Source organism: Peromyscus eremicus, chromosome 7, assembly GCF_949786415.1.
Source record: "Peromyscus eremicus chromosome 7, PerEre_H2_v1, whole genome shotgun sequence".
Lineage (NCBI taxonomy): Eukaryota > Metazoa > Chordata > Mammalia > Rodentia > Cricetidae > Peromyscus > Peromyscus eremicus.
This window is the reverse complement of record NC_081422.1, coordinates 81,174,200-81,191,819: the sequence shown is the minus strand read 5'-3', so window position 1 is coordinate 81,191,819 and position 17,620 is coordinate 81,174,200. Positions and strand designations below refer to the sequence as shown.

General features: G+C 41.0%; 1 protein-coding gene across 1 annotated transcript in view; it reads left to right on the top strand.

The window, feature by feature from the left end:
- The window catches only part of Cep162 (centrosomal protein 162), a 70,778-nt gene that overhangs the window by 10,251 nt on the left and 42,907 nt on the right, over window positions 1-17,620 (top strand). The window contains exons 6-11 of the mRNA XM_059268329.1: window positions 822-889; window positions 6,379-6,497; window positions 8,127-8,157; window positions 8,580-8,696; window positions 12,876-13,067; window positions 13,614-13,695. Coding sequence (XP_059124312.1) covers window positions 822-889; window positions 6,379-6,497; window positions 8,127-8,157; window positions 8,580-8,696; window positions 12,876-13,067; window positions 13,614-13,695 — 609 coding nt within the window. The remainder of the gene's footprint in view (window positions 1-821; window positions 890-6,378; window positions 6,498-8,126; window positions 8,158-8,579; window positions 8,697-12,875; window positions 13,068-13,613; window positions 13,696-17,620) is intronic.

The window sequence follows — 17,620 nt, the reverse complement described above, 5'->3', positions numbered from 1 at the left end:
AGCAGTGGACTTCATTTCTCACAACTGTACCAGTACCTGGTTTAAGGCTCTGTCCTGGTTACTTTCTAATGCTGTGATGGAAAACCATGACCAAGGCAGCTTATAAAAGGAAGAGTTTTCATGGCCTAAATGATTTCAGAGGGCTGGAGCCCGTGATGGTGGAGCAAAGGCGTGGCGGCAGGGACACCCCAAAGCTCGCTCCTAGATCCACAAGCACCAGGCAGGGAGAGCTAACTGGGAACGATGGGTTTGGGGAACCTGAAAGACCACCCTACTGACACATCTTTTCCAACAAGGCCACACCTTTTCTCATCCACCAACTGAGGAACAAGTGTTCACATATATGAACCTGTGGGGGGTCATTATAATCCAAACCACTGCAGGCCCCCTATTCAGCTTCCATCAAGAGTTAAATTGCTTATTGGCATATAAATGCTCATCTTATTTTGTGGAGTTTTATTGTTGTTTTGGCCTTCCTGTAAACTTTGCTTAATTCTCATAGCTCATAATTCCTAATCTCTAGTGAAGAGGTACCTGGTTCATGGGGTGATGTGTGTTCATATTAATTCACACATATGTAAAATTGTGTGTGTTTATATCTAAAAAAAAATGACATTTTCTTTTGATTATTTATGCAGCTACAAATTAGTTTTAGGCTTTAAGAATCTTTTGTTTTCAAAACATTTTCCTTCTATCACCCTAATTTTTAGCTTTGATAAAGCTTCAGTAGAACAATGGTACTTTATTTGAAACAAATAATGCAACATATATTTTATGGGTATATATTAACCTGTGATATTGCATGTTAAATGTTTTTCCAGTTATCACACTAACACAGAACCAGCTGAAGATGGACATGAGAATGAATCAGAACATGAGGGACTGCCAGGTAACTTCACTGAAAAGATAATACAGTGGATAGTACAGACATTGATAAGAACGGTACTGAAAAGGTAAACCGCACTGTCTCAGGAAGTGCTGTGAGCAGCAGTGTGTAGAGTGCCTGTGCTATTATCTCAGTAACTAAGAAATTAGTAAGAGGGAACCGCTGGCTCATATGAAGTTTGTTGCGAAGACAGTGGGGATCCAAAGGCAGCACAAAGACCTCCAGTGCGGTGCCAGTAAGTGGTACTTTTCCCTCCACTGGACTTTTTTCTAAAAGATAAAGTCTTGCTTTACATTGCTGGATGGTCCTGAAGTAACTCTGTAAAGTAGGCTAACCTTAAACTCACTGCATAGACCAGGCTATCCTTGATCTCGGAGGTCCTCTTGTCTTTGCCTCCCAAGTGCTAGTATTAAAGGTGTGTGGGGGTGTCTGCTTTTACATTTAAAGTGGTTTGCTTGGCTGGGCTGTGCTTTGCTTCTGACTAATATGGCTGCCTTTGATGTGTAACTGATGAGCATCTACTCTTTATAAATGGTGTTTACTGTTTTTATTGTTTTTGTTCTGCGTTCCCCTGGTTTACTTACAGAATTCTATTCTACTCCCTCTTTTGGCTTTTTAGTTAAACCTTTTTGTTGTATTTTTATTTTAAATGCTACAAACCATACATATTTTTATCTTATTTGAGGGTATTCAAGTAACATTCTACTTTATATGCATTTTAATAACATCAAATTCCCGCCCGCTCAGGTGCCCATTTTTAGGTATTTTTTGGTTCTACTTCTCTTAAAATACCAGCATATGTTGTTACTATTGTTGAAAATCTTTTAAGGAATGTCAGGTACATCCTCATAAAGATTTGTGTTGGTCCACTGCTCACTGTGGGGTCCTGTACTCTACTCCTGTGTATGTATTGCAGTTTCTACACATACTGTTTTCCTCAGCATGAAGAACCTTCTTTAAACCATCTAGTTTAAATGTTGTTATGAACAAAGTCTCTTAGCTTTTCTTGTTTGAAAATATGCTTTACCTTCATTATTAAAGAGTATTTTATATGAGGTATGGTGGATCACATCAAGGCTTGGGAAGCTGAATCAGGAGGATTGAGAATTTAAGACCAGTTTGGACTTTGTAGTGAGACCCTGTTGAAAGACAGAAATAACAGGACACTACTTTCTTGATGTAGGGTTTGGTTTTTGTTTTTGTTTTTGTTTTTTTGATAGAGTTGGATTTTGTTTTGAATTTTCTTCTGACCACATTTCTCCTGGAGTCACTCACAACTTTTTATAGTTACTCTGCCTGTACAGCCATCCCTAGGTATCTGCAGCTATTAGCTTTAGTCCTCTGCAGGCACTAGATGCCAGGTTCCTTTTACAATTGGCTTGTATTTACATATGGCCCACGCACATCCCTGTGTACCTTGTCATTTCTGGTTTACTTACTTTACACCTGTAAGTGCAGCGTGAACAAGTGTTACTCTGCAGTGTTTACAGAATGATGACAAAGAGGGAAAGATACACGTCTAGTGCAGACAAGGTTTGTTTCCAGATATTTTTACTCTACAGTTGGTTGAACCCGTGGATGTAGAACCTGTGGTTACACAGGCACGCTGTGCAGCCTGCCTGGTTTTGTTTCCAAGGCTTTCCCTTTGCTTGTATAGTTTAACGTTCACGTCGTGGCTGCTAGGCTGCCTTTCTCATTTGCATCCTGCTGGAAATGGTTCAGCATCTTCGCTCTGTCGTTGGTGGTTGTCACCATATAGTGCTGTGGCCGTCCCGGTGCCCCTGCCCTGTGCTCCTCGTCACAGGTGCTGCAGCAGTGAGCTCCAACCCTCAGGCCACCGAGAGCCTTTTAACGACTTTTCACCCAGGGCTCCAGCTCTTGCTGCTAAGCCCTTACATTCACTGATCCTTTCTTCAGTCACTTGATGTGCATCCATTTCTTTCTTTTTCCCTAAGAGCTCCTCTGGGTTTAAGTTTCTTCATTCTCCTTGTCATGTTTATTTTGATCAGGTCTCTACAATATTAATCCTCCTACAGATTACAGGATTTGTTCTAGTCTAGGTCCCTTGGCTGCTTGCTCTGGACGTGGGATCCTATTCTTTGCTTTCTTTTGTTGGTTGTTGTGGATTCTATGATATCTGGATTTCCTTTTCTTCTTTAAAAATGTCCATCCTGTTCTGGTAGACAGTCCGTTTGTGGCCCTTCTTGTTTCACTTAGGGGTGTCTAGAGTAGCCCCTGGGGGTATCACTTGTCTGCTCTACTATGGCATTCCCTCCTGAGGTTTCTTCTAATAGTCCACAGTGATCAGTGAGGGCCTTCCACTCACATAGGTTGGGGTTGAAAATTCTCTCCCTGCCATGTGTCACCTGCAGGAACTGTCCAAACCATAGTTTCCCAGCACTTGACACAACCTTCACATTAAGGCTTTAGTTTAGTAATGACCCAGAAGGACCCTCATCCCCAGGGACCCATGCAGATTTCTTCTGGAACTCTTTCTGCCTGTATACGCCCATGGCTCATCACTGCCCCACGACTTCTGCGTGTCTTGGCCTCTCAGAACTCTATTTCCTTAGCTCATTGAGACTCCCCCACCTTCCCCCATACTCCAAAAATGCATTCACCTTCAGTGGTTATGGAGCTCATGTCTCATTTGTTTATATTTCTTCAGGATTATTCGGTCTCTAAAAACAAGTACTTCCTATATTTTGTGCCGGAGTCCAGCTGCAGCAGGTCAGAGAACCTGGAGAGATGTGAAGTCAGTGGCTCCGCAAACACACAGGAGACCGAAGAGGCCAAAGTTAATTCTCCTCTCGTCTTTATTTTTCTCTTAACTCTTTTATACTATCTAAAACAAAAATCCCTACTCACAAAGGAAATCACCTCACAAACACAAGTTACATATTTTCCAAAAACAAATTAAAATCTTTACATAGGAAGAAATCACATTATGATCACAAGTTACATGTTTTTCTTAGAAACCACATGTAATTCAACATTTTTCTTTGTATTAATTTTCCCACTGTAACGTCTTCACCCCAAAACAATGATTCTTTTATTGTCGGTTAACAAAGTTCTAAGCAGGCCGAGTGTATTTCAGCCAGTTCCTTTGTGTTGGCAGGCAGCTGTCTGCGGTTTCGGGGTAGCAGATTTCTCTCCTATTTCTGCTCTACAAAACTTGACTCAAGTGGTCTAGCTAACCATCTATTTTTTTTATTTTTTTCTTTATACACAATAGAGTCATTTAATTTCCTTTCACAACTTTGTTTTTTCAAGGTGTACACCGACACCTGTGATTAATTCAGTAAGCTTCATGACCAAGGAACTCAGCCCTAACCCTGGGTCCAGGGCCATAATTGCCTTCTTTGATCATCAGCCCGGTTTTCCACATGGGTCTATACGACATGAAACTTACTTGTTTTCATTTCCATCCTCGGCAAGTCTCACATCTCTGTGCATTACTGCTCTATAAAAACCATCTCCATTATGATTTGCATGGAAATTGCCCAGTGCAGAGTGGGAATTTTCCTATGAAACAGTCACACTGTACTAGATACAGTAGGATTCTCTCACCCAGTAATCACACCATGCCAGATACAGTAAACATAAGACAGCAGCGAGCAGGAAGTATTCTGGAGACACACACACACACACACACACACACACACACACACACACACAGGCCTTGCCTCCCGGGAGTGTGTTCATCATAGCTGTGCTAAGCGGAATGATGTGCTAAGCTGTACTCCATAAATCCCGTTGCCGACTGCAGCTTCTCTGACATGGCCACTGCCAATTTTGTCTAATTGTTCACGGTGGATTTTAAATCCAGTTCCTTCTATTCTAGCAGACAGAGGAGGTTTTTCAGATTGCACCATACGCATAGTTTACAGGTAAATTTGCCAATAAAGGATAGAAATTTCTCCAAAAAGGAGTATTTAGACTGTAATTGTCTATGGTTTGCTTCATCTGAATTTTAAGAACATAGTCTTGTTTTGAAAATTATAATTTTGAAGTTAAGCGTAGGGAATATTTTGAATGTATAATATACTGTAGTGTATATAGCTCTCAGTGTCGCTGTGGTTGGTGAGGCTGGGGACTGACCCAGATGGTTCTCAGAGAATGACCACCTGTCTGGGTTGTTCCTTCGGCTTTATGTCAGTTTAATTCACTTGGATGTTTCTGAAATCTCTGACATGTTTTCCTCTCATCCCTGTGTCCCTTCTAGTGACATTTCCTTCTTATTTCACACTAACTCTGTTCATGACAGATACCTAGGAAGGAGGCTGGTCAGACATATGTTAGATTTTCCTATAATTTGTTCAGCTACTAAGTGAAGACATTAAAGTGTAGTTGGGATAATGTACATTAGCAATTTTCCCATTTAGAAGGAGGGGCTGACTACTTGCTTGGCATGTCCAAGTTCATTTCCACACTGCAAAGAGAAAAAAGAAAAAAAGTGATGTATGGCTTCATTAGCTTTAATGTAGACTAAGCAAAACTAGCTATAATACTGCCAATCAGTACTACTGCACATCATATTTGGCCTTTAGATCGTGCATGTTATGTATGAAATACTCCTTAAATACTGCTTAGCTCTCAGATCTCAGTGTCCCTTGAGATCAGTGCTGTTGTCGTCTCAATGGATGAGAAAAGTAAGGCCAGGGGTTTTGTGATGGACCATCATTCTGAAACTGAAAGTAGTGGGATAAGGAATTGAGTCTAGGCCTTCCGGTTCCAGGTCACACTCTCAAGCACTACTTTCACATACTATCTCTATACACCCACACTGTAACTCTTTGCATTCTGAAAAAGGATTCCTTTCCTTTAGCCCACTGATCTCAATCAGTTTCTTGATTTAAAAATAATAGCCAGGCTGTGGTGGTGCACACCTTTAATCCCAGCACTTGGAAGGCAGAGGCAGGCAGAGCTCCAAGGCCAGCCTGGTCTACAGAGTGAGTTCCAGGACAGTCTCCAAAGCTACACAGTGAAACCTTGTCTCGGAAAACCAAAATAATAATAATAATAATAATAATAATAATAATAATCAACTTAAAAATTGATGAAAGAGATGTTGACCATTGACCTCCTGCCCCACCTGGCCCATGAGTAGACTGATGAGATCAGTTAACTTGGAGATGCCTTTTTCTCACACTACAAAGACTCTAAGATATAGTCAGGAGCTTTACACCAAGAATTGTCCAGGAATGAAGAACAGAGGAGTCATACAGGGCCAGGATTTATGTAAGGGACATGTCAAAGTACAGAAAATAAATTAACCTAAGATAGCCTTCATTTTAAATTGAACTCATTCATTTAAAAAAGAAGAAGAAGAAGAAGAAAGAAAGAAAGAAAAAAAGATCCTGGGAGGTACCTTATTGCTAATACCTCAGTGGATTATATTTGGAGATACCTTCTTTATAAGCCAGTAGTCCTTCCTTGAAACTTAACTTTGACAGTATGATCCTTCTGTTTCTAATAATAATTTCCTTCAGAAACATACAGTGATGATTTTGAAGATGCTGAGGATGTTGATGCACCTTTGATTACTAAAGATGAAGAGACCCATCCCGAAGAAAACTCAGAGTCAGGAAAAGCGAATGTTCCCACACAGGTATATATCAGTTGTCCTTCAACAGTTCTGTGACTGCTTTTATCTCGGCACGTGACGACTTGAGGTACAGAGTTGTTCATGGCCTTGCTCATTGTTAACTTAAAGTCTCAGGGTGTCAGTATAACTTAAACAATCATAATAGTTGATGCTTTTAGACAGGATGACCTTTGCTGTATTAAAACTTAAGGTACGTTTTAGCAATTGAACACAGTTAAATGTTGATACTGCTTTTCAGTTGGTCTGTGAACTGGCATCGTTGTACGACTTGACCTTGTGTAAGCTGTAAATAGGCCTTCTCGGGATTGGTAAGAGTGGCAGTGTTAGTGTCTGGAACTCCTGTGCTTAAGATGAGGGGCCACACTGCTCTGCTCACACCCAGTCTGCTGTTCTCTAGGTCTGTCATCCCTCAGTTCTTACCAAGGTGTGTTTAGGGCTACCATTAAATATTACCTATGTACTATAATTTAATCACTTAAGCTATATAATAGTCGTTAATGGGATCATTGTTATTTATTATTTTGGTTTGATCTGGACAGTTTTTTGGGGGGACTGTTAGGACAAGATTTTTTTTTTTTTTTTTTTTTTTTTGGTTTTTTGAGACAGGGTTTCTCTGTGTAGCTTTGCGCCTTTCCTGGAACTCACTTGGTAGCCCAGGCTGGCCTCGAACTCACAGAGATCCACCTGGCTCTGCCTCCCGAGTGCTGGGATTAAAGGCGTGCACCACCACCGCCCGGCCAGGACAAGATGTTTTAAGCTTATATAAAACCATAGATTCTCTAAATAGAAACACTTGGAGGTTATACATAAATGGCTTTGGTTTTTTAATTTATATAATACATTTCCTCAGTATCACTCAGTCTGCAGGAAGCAAGGTGATTTTTAAATTAACAGCAAAATGAATGTGACCTCATGACATCTTTAGAAATAGATGATATTTATGTTTGAAATTTGGCAATCCCAACATTTTATGAAAAGTAATCAATAAGGGTCATGATATTACCATTTATCAAGAAGGTGTACTCTGCATAATAATGTGGAGCCCTCCCAGAGAGCTGAGTAAGAATCAAAATAATAAAAAAGTAAAGTTGTTACTGTAGGAGACCCTACACTCTGCCTAGCCAAGAAGGGAATCCAGGGCAATGCTACTTAAAAACCTTAGTATTGAAGAACTGCCTCCCTACTGCCATTTGGTAGCAGCCTGTCTGAAGTGATGTCCTTCAAACTGTAGAGGAAATGGGGAACTGGATGCATGTTTGGTAATTAATTTTTGAACAGTTAATTGATTGATAGTGTTATAATTGTAGGCTCCTGTGTAACATAGCCCTGTTACTTTGATATTAAAAAAAAAAAAAAAGACAGAATTTTTGAGCACAGTAGATGAGCTGATGACCTCTAGCTACTTTAGGCAAAGCGTCTTAAGGCCTAAAATAGTTTTGGTAATTGCCCAGGTTTAGAAGAGACAGGTAGACGTTCCTACATAGCTGTGGCTCAGACAAGTGTTGGTGAAGGAACCTAGAAAACATGGTTCCTGATCTTCTTGTAGCTCCTGCTTCAAAGAACTGTGGGCATTTCTGTGGTCATTCATATAATTTTGCTTCCACAATATGTAATTTTCTTCTTTTGACTTAGGAGGAAGAGAAAACCAGCATGCTGGCTAATGGTAAATATTAATTGGCAAGTAATTAGACTGTTTAAAAACCTCATCTAAATAATTTTGAATGAAATTCTTCATTTTGAATATCTCTCTAAGGAATTAAAATTCATAACTTTCTTGGTCATTTGTCCTTTATGCCTGTCTTGACCCCATCCTATTATGTTTGAAATATTTCCTTTTCTGTTTTTCTCGGGCCTTTTACTTTCTAAATAAATGTATAGATATATAGAATCACTTGTGTTTGTTTTGATGTTAGCCTATTATCTGGTACATACTATTAAAGTCATGCATGTGGAAACACATGATTATACACTAACAACATTTATATGTAAATATTCACTTTTGAGCATTGCATGTGCCTGATTGTATTGGACCAAAAGTCACACAAAGTCTCCCACACGCCCTACGCTTTGTTTATGTTCCTGCAGTTGTGCTGCTCGATTCTTTAGACTCTGTTGAGGATGTTGACCTTCCTGATCAAAAGAAAGCAAGCCCTAATGCAAAGACCCTCCCAGAAACGACTAGTGGGGAGCTAGCGGGAACAGGTAACGTATGTGAAAGTTTGATTCTTCTCTGACTATGGAATGCTCTGTGACTAACTGTCTTCATTTCTCGAAAAATTCACGAAATAACCATCTGGACATTAAAGGCATTCAATCTCATAGATTGAATATGCTGTCAATACAAGGGGAGTGTTCTAGGTGAGGATTAACTAGTTGTTGTGCCCTTCCATGGTTTTCTGTTCAGTTCACCATGTGTAGGAGAAATGAACATGTCTCAGATGTGCTTTACATAGTTCCCTCCTTAAGAAAAGACTGGGTCGTGCCCTTAAATTCTGAACTATTTTCCTTAAAGCTTGTAACAATTTTGTGATAATGCCCTTTCAGACTGTAAAGCACTAGAATCATTATTGCCAATTGGCTCTTCCATGAAATTAGGATTGTGCCAGACAGCATATTTTGTTTTGATGTAGAATATAATATATTCTTGATTTCTCACATGAGTAGTTGCAAATGGGAACTTTTTAACTGTCTTGCTTTGGGGGTTGGTCAAGTAAACTGAGACACTTCGATAAAAACAGTAGAGATCACAAACCTACTCTAAGCATCTTGTATTTACTTATACTAATTACTTTCTTATTGTAGAAAAGCTCATGTAATCCCAGCATTCAGTAGGCTGAGACAGGAGAATGGCAAATTAAAGGTCAACCTGGGCTATATAATGAGAGCCAATCTTGGAGGTGGCAATGTGGCTCAGCCAGTAAAGGTATTTGTTGCCAAGTCTGACTACCTGACTACCTGCGTTCAACCCCCAGGACCCACATGATAGGAAGGGGGCGGGGAGGGGGACCAACAGGTTGTCCTCAGACCTCACATGCACCATGGTATGTACAAGTAATACACATAAATAATGTTTTTTAATTTAAAAAAGACCAGGTCTCAAACAAATAGAAAAAAACAAAAAGTACTTAAAATTAAAAGTTAGGCATTTCATCAGGACATAGTTTTGATACACAAAATCTACCATGATGACATGTTTGCAGAGCATGTCTCTTGGTCTTACTACTATTGCCTTATGCAAGCATGTCGCCTCCATGCTAGCACAGTCTGTCTGTCTTCTCACGGTTTTTGGTAAGCAGTCATGAGCTCTTTTAAAAGATGAGGGTAGAACTATAGCTGTCCTGCTCCGAGTGTACTCTAGGTTTGTGTGTGGGAAACAGAGGAGTGTTAAAATGTGCAGGAAACAAGTGAAGAAGGCAAGAGTTATTACATGATTTCTGCAGAGTACTACAGAATTATGGAGGTAGCACACTTGATTGTTTAAATTGGCTTCTGTCACAATTTTAATTTTCAAAGCAGGATTTTAGCCAAACATCTGGGGATTTACGATTTTTTTTTCCTCAAACACTGATGTTATAAAACAATAGGAAAACCACTGCCATGGGCTATAAAGAAAGACTCAGAAACCACAAGTGTATTACTCAAAGTAGTAATATATTTGTTGTTCCTGTTTCAATGGTTTTGAATCTGCAATGATTCTTTTAGGCAGTCACTGGGAGTGCAGTGTGACTCTGTTATACAGATTTGTGTTCATGTTCCCAGCTTTGCTGCTTATGGGCTGTGACCTTGGACAACCAATGACTTTATCCTATTTCCTCCTCTTTAAAATGAAGCCTTGTAATGGTCAGCTACTGAGGATACAGCATAGTACATTGTTAAGATCATGGCTCAGTGAGATGGCTCAGAGGTAAAAAGTCCTGCTGTGCAAGCCTGAAAACCTGAGTCCAATCCTCAGAATCCATGTAAAGGTGGAAGAAGAGAACGGAGTCTACAAAGTGTGTGTTCAGTGCTGCTCTGCCACCCACTCAGTGTTCAGGTCATTCTGTAATCTATTCAGCAGCTCATTCAGTGACCTCCTATTTTTATAGAAAAAAGAAAGCACATTATACTTTTTCATTTTTCATAAAAATTATTTCCTTAATTGTCCCCCTGTGGGTGTGACTAGTGGGGGAGTAAGTAGGTTCACTTCTACATAAAAGACAGCAGAACAGACCTTTCCCTCAGATCATCTTCAAAATACCTTGCTCTTTAACTGTTGGAAACTCTGCTGTAATAGTACCCTCTACTTTTAGACTTTTTTCTGTTTAAGATGTTTGTTATTTTGTGTATGTGTTCCAAACGGTCTTGGTGACTGTGACCTGGAGCATTGAAAGCCTCACTGTAGGGCATTACTACACATGCCTCCATGACATTCATCTCCTCCTACATTTTGAAGCCCTCATCTAATTATTCTTTTATCAATAAAAACTCAGAAGTCAGATATCAGGGTACAAACCTGATTGATCAGAGAAGCAGTGTCGAAGCAACCAGTGACCTCCTCTCTCTTTCTCCTTCCTTAATCCAATAGCCAGAGAATCTTTATGAGCCCCTCCCTACTACATCCTGTGTCTCTCTATATGTCCTGGGTCCTCCAGAACCTCTATGGCTGATTTTGGTCAGCTAGTAGCTAGCTCTGCCCTTTGATTCAAGGTAAACTCTATTGTCAGTCTTGGGTAGTGCAATGAAAGTAGCCCACAACAACATTTAATGTGGAAAAAAAAAATCCCTTACGAGCTGTGTTCTGTACAGTTTCTACTGTGTATAGAACATGAGGTTCTATAAACTGTATAATTTATTTTATTATTTAAGCATTAATCATAAATGTCAAAAGAGGAGACTGGTTGCCCTATTTATATTTTTTCCCATTCTATGGCTTATTCTTTAATTTTGAAAAGTCCACTGTCAAAATTGTCAAATATTAAGAAACTATTCATCAAAGTATTAGGTCATTATTCCCATTAGTTTTTTGTCAGCTATTGAGAGGAAGGGTACGAGGGCAGGAAGAGTAAGAGGTGACATCAAGGTTTCTGGTTTGGGTGACTGAGTAAATGATGTTGTCGTTAGCTAAAAATAGAAAATTCCGGGAGCAGAACAAGTTTCAGTGAGGAATATAATGAGTTTAGTTGGAAGTGTATTGTCTCTTTTCAAGAGTTTGGTGTTCAGAAGAGTGATGACAGATGTAGATTTGGGACTACTGAAGCAGGCATACAGATAAGGTGAAGGGCTAGCTAAAACTAGCTGGGGGCTACAGATACAGCTTGGTTTGTAAGAATGCTTGCTTGGTACTCACAAGGCCCTGGGTTCAGCCGCCAGTGCTTTCTAAGACAAGCGTGATGGTGCATGCCTTTAATTCCAACCTTTGATCAGAAGTTCAAAGTCATCTTCAGCTGTATAGCAAGCTCGAGGCCAGCCTGGGCTACATGAGACCCTTTCTCCAGAAAGAAAGGGAAGAGTCTAGAGAGATGGCTCAGTGGGCAAAGGTACTTGCTAGGCAAGCCTGGTGAGCCAGTCTCTAGAAGCAACATAGGTAGACAGAACCAACTCCAGTGTTGTCCTTTAACCTCCACTGTGTAATTTGTATTTGTATATGTATACCATATATATCCAATAATAATAATATAATAATAATAATAATAACGTTTTAAAACAAAGGGAAGATGGAGGGGAGGAGAAAGGGAAGAATGAATTGGATTTTTTAAAAAGTCTTCAGAGGGCTTTAAAAGAGGACTAGATATAGACCACTCTTGGGCCATTGATAATAAGAATGGAGACGCACTGACTGGAGTGGTAGGAATTACAGGTAGAAGCAAAGGTGTAAAAGAAACAACGGCCAGGTAAAGGATAATGTCAGATGCTCAGAAAGGACACCTGACCAGGCTTGGCCATCAGGAAACAGCTCTGAGTCAGAGCAGCTTCGACAAGATACTGGAACACTCAGGGGTTTGCAGAGTTGGAGGAGCATGCTGGTATTAGAACAATCCCAGGCTGAGATTACCACACAGCAGCTCGAGAATGGGAGTGGTGAGGCAAGGAGAGGACCCTTGAGAGGAACGTGTCCACCTAGGAAGTGTGAGAACAGTTGTACTTAGGAAGTGTGAGAACAGTTGGACCGGCACAGGGAGGCTGGTTAAGGACAGTGAGAAGGCCGTGACAATTACATCATCAGGACCGTCTTCACTTGCTGTGACTTCATAATGATAGCCTACCCAGGTTTCTGCTCGACTCTGCTTTTCTAATATTGCCATTGTCCTGCAGCCCTGAGAGACTAAGGAATGACTTCAGTGCTTCATCTCTCTCCTGTGCACATCACCTTGTGATCCCTAGGAATCGCATTTATCTCAACAGGCGTTTCTTATGGCCAGAGCAGTGGGGACACTGAAGCCCTGCACCAGGCTTACAGTCATATAGCTCATTCTCTGGGGGATACAGACGAACCAAGAATTGAGGCTAGCACTATGGGAAATGTCAAGAACTCAGGAAAAGATCATCTTCAAGAACATGAAGAGTCTTCAAAGAACATTTCTACCACAGAATCTGGTAAAGCTGACAGCTTTAGCCGAAAGATGATGGGTGGATTATGAATGGACAGAATACCTCTACTGTTTGCCCTCTTTAAACAGTGTCCATTGAAGCATATTTTACTTTACCGTTTGCTGCGGTGATGGCTACCTAGTATTGGATATAAAGGGCATGATCAGATGAAACCTCACCTGGATTAACTCCAAAGTTAGAACTAAACACAGAATATAGCTCACCTTCTAATGAATGTGCCTTAACGAAATTAAGCAACAACCTTGGCATACATATATACATGTATTAATGCTTTTTAACGGAAAATAGTATTTGGAGACTTAAAAAAAATTCCATAGCAAGTGTATATGTGAGGTCTGGGTATAGATAATGGAGATGTATTTTATAAGTGCAAAGAAAGGGTTCCTGGTGCATTTTTGTGATACAAACTTCATTTATTGTGCATGCTATTTTGTTAACTAAATGAAGTAGAGAAAATTTTAATTTTTGTGGCACTCAATGTGTAAATTAGGCAATGTTTTAGTTTCTAATTTAACTTTTCTCCCCTATTAGATCTGCCCACAGTAGAGGAGCTGATGAAACCCATCAGGATAGACTCCTATGGGGTCAGTGGCTTTGACTTGCCACCCATCAGGTATGAGGTTTGCCAATGCCCTGTGCAGGATGGTTGCTCAGCTGAGTGGTGTTCACTGTTTCCCTTCTAGTGTTGTCACGGGGACCTTCAACCATCTGTTCTGTGGAACCGTTCCTAGTGGACGGTTAATCAAAAATACAGGCTTGCACGTGTCTGCCTGTGAGCCACTGATTTCTTTATGTCTATCCTCCATCCATCAAAATTCTCCCAGTACTGCAAGAAAAAGAGCTGCCGAGAAAGTTGGTGCCATTAATCAGATCTAATGTTTTCACTGAAAATATGATTTCCTCATCTTTCAATGGCACATGGATAATTGATTCACCATCGGGAAAATTAATTGTATTTTTATATGAATCATAGGAATCAGTTAGTTCTGACGTGGTCACCGGCTGGCCGTCATCTCACAGGACTAGCTCTGAGGTCATGAGAGAAATTGGCTTTGTGGAAATCCTCCAGCTCCAGTGTTTAGTGGCAGTGTGCGCAGGGTTCCATTGTTCATCAGCGCAGGATGACAATCACAGTAACCTGTTGCAGACAACTTTGCATTCATGTAGCATTTATAGTATCCTATCCTCTCCCTCACGTCCTTATAACATGTAGGACAGGCATCTTCAGACTCCTCCCTCAAAGATGACTCTGAATTAACTGGATCTAACTAGAGCCAAATGATGCTGATGCTGATGCTGGCACCTGACGTACTTTACATGACAATAGTGGACAAGAATGGCACATTCTCTATGTGCGTTAATTCAGCCCTCCAGCAGCTCTGACTGTAGCCCACTGTTTTCCTTAGTTCACAGACAAGAAAACTGAGGTTTAAGGTTAAAGTAATTGTCCAAGGTCAGATGTCTGTAATCAGAGAACACAGTTAGCCCATGTGCTTAGCCACTTGCATGGTTCAGTCTGTGATTCCATGAACTATTTTCATGAAATCATCCTGCCCCCATCTCATTTGCGTTTTCAGATACATTTTTGAGCCCCTACCTTTACCGTGTTCTCATTGGGTAAATCTGCTTGTGGTTTCTTGGCCTTGTTCCACACTTACTGTAGTTGAAGGGGAGATGACACAGTGAAGCTCACACTAAAATCGCCCACTCGAATGCTAGGTCTGGCACTCACACTGCTTTCTCCAATGCTAGTCGGCATCTGTGACGGGGACCCTGCACTCTCATTGATGTTTGAGGGGAGGTAAATGTTGCTAAAGGATTTTCTTATATATAAAATTATTTTAGCACTATGAATTCTAAAACATACATTTTTTACATTTGTTTAAAAGCTGAGAACAAACAGCTCTTGTAGAGTAGACCTGTTTTCAGTTATTCAAGGTATATGCCCATAAAGGGAATTGCTGGCTCACACAGAAATCTGTTTTTACTCTTTGTGATGAACGGAAACTATTTTTAACAGCAGCCATACTTTCTGACATTCCCACCAATAGTGCACAAGGATTCTAGTCGTGTCGTGTCCCCCGTCCCGTGTCATCATCATGTGTGTCCGTCACCCCACCCACCCACCCCCACCCCCGTTCCCCATCCCCTGTCACCACCAGTTGTTTTCTGGTAGCTATTGTAATGGAACTTTGAGGACAGGAACCTAGAGGCAGGAGCTAATGCAGAGACCATGGAGGGATGCTGCCTACATGGCTTGCTCAGGCTGCTTTCTTATAGAACCACCAGCCCAGACATGGTCCCACCCACAGTGGGCTGGGCCCTCCCCCGTGAGTCATTAACTAAGAAAATGCCCTGTAGACTTACCTGCAGCCCCATCTTAGGGAGGCATTTTCTCAGTTGAGGCTCCCTCCTCTCAGATGACGGTAGCTTGTGTCAAGTTGACGTAAATCTAGCCAGCAGACAGCTGTTGTGCTGAGGGAAGTAAGTCAGCCATGGAAAGACAAACACCAAGTGCTCCTGCACGTTTGAAGTACATGAAATGGAAAAATCATAGGACAAAAAGAAGAAAGGCGGGCGCTGCAGCAGGAGAATGGCAGTGGTGGGGGCGGGGTGGTCTTTGATCCTTCTAGAGTTTCAACTGCACAAATTCAACAGAGTATGGGGATAGATGCGGTAAAGTTTGTTCATCATTATGAACAGATTTTACCACTGAAACACACACTTACAGTCGCTAAAATGGTAAATTTTATGTCAAATACATATAACACAAGGAAAATAAATAAGCATAGCAAAAAAAAAAACTGAAGGAACGATAATTTCAGAAATGTCAGTAATGCACCATTAGAACATTTAAAGCCTTTAGTGAGCTGTAAGGTAAGTAACTTAACTGCTATAGCACATAGTCCTTGGAGTCCTCGTAGTGTACGATCACACAGTTATTTCTCACTCACTCATGAGTCAGTGAGGCTGGGTGGGCTCTGCTCTACGTAGGCATTTAGTGCCCAGTGCCTCAGTCACCAGCTGTAGCTCTGAGGCCATCGTGTTACCCAGCCAGTAAAGACATCGCATGTCACTTTGCTTGCATTCTGTCAGTCAGCACTAACACTCTTAGGAAACCAGTTGAAGGTAGGTGGAAATGTGATTTGCTTGTGTGCCTAGAAAGAAAAGCATATTAGTTTGGTAGTGTCTAATTAGTACCTCCTAATGACCAGATGGCCGATAGCTGTCATTTTTCTTTACACAAAGTCCTACTTGGAGCTCTCGCTATCTGAAAGGCATGACACCCTAGTGAAGCACAGCCCTCTCCAGTTTGGGTGTGAGTCTTTACCAGTCGATGAGTGAAAAGGTGGGTAATGTGCTTTCTTACCCCCAGCCGGCATCTAATAATGGAACTGGCTCCATTTAGAAATGGAAAGTCGGAGGCTGGAGAGATGGCTCAGCGGTTAAGAGCAGTGATTGTTCTTCCAGAGGTCCTGAGTTCAATTCCCAATAACCACATGGTGGCTCACAGCCATCTGTAATGAGATATGCTGTCCTCTTCTGGCCTGCAGACATACATACAGACAGAGCACTGTATACATAATAAATAAATCTTTAAAAAAAAAAAAGAAAAGAAAAGAAATGGAAAGTCTGCGGGAAACAGAGCGTCAGTGTAACCACTTAGAAAAGACCAAAAAGACCTTCTAAAAATCATAAATAATGGGATTGCCGGATCAGGTTGTTGTACTTTTCCAGAATTACATTCTGAATGTATTGCTCTGGATAGCCGCTGCTCCTATTCCTTGGAGGATTTATCTCAGGTTATCAACAAATGCCAAAGTGGTTTTGTGAGGAGGACATGCCCTGTTGGGTGACATGCTTTTTCTCAGTCTCCTTCCTGCCTCAGGTAGTTTTGGAACTCCCATTTTCTGGCTCTGGGGAGTTGTTCTGCTCTGCTTTGCTCTTGACCATGATTGGTGGCCTTCAGTGGCTTCTTGTCTGTCTTGCTCCAGTCAGCTCCATGTGCCAGTAACCAGATTCAAAGTTCTTTGCTAGATGAAATTTTAAATCTACTTGAGGTGTTTGGTTCTTGACCCTCTGGGAACAGTAACCCTGTGTGAAGAACACACAGGATCTATGGCCCTGTCAGAAACATTCAGCACTCTTTCAATTGAAAAGTCTAATGAAATTCCATTTCTCATCCCATCTTTCCGGAGTGAGTCCTTTGCTGATATGTATACATGACAAGTAAAACCAATAGATCTTAAATTTCTAAGTATTCCTTGTCAGTTCTGTCAGTTCTCTGGAAGAGCCCATCTGTCCTGAGTTCATCTGGTTTCTCATAAGATCTTACTGAAAGCAGCCAGTAATAGCCAGCACATAGTACCATTATTCCTCTTCAGCCATTTATTCCTCTTACTGCTCCGGGTGTGGCATGTGGTCCCCTCATAGGAAGTTAGAAGTGGTAGATGAGCAAGTGCCTTGCATTAAAATGCCTCTCTCTAGCCTCTGCCATCAGTTTCCTGGCACCTAAAGCCCATCCATTCTAGTGCCCA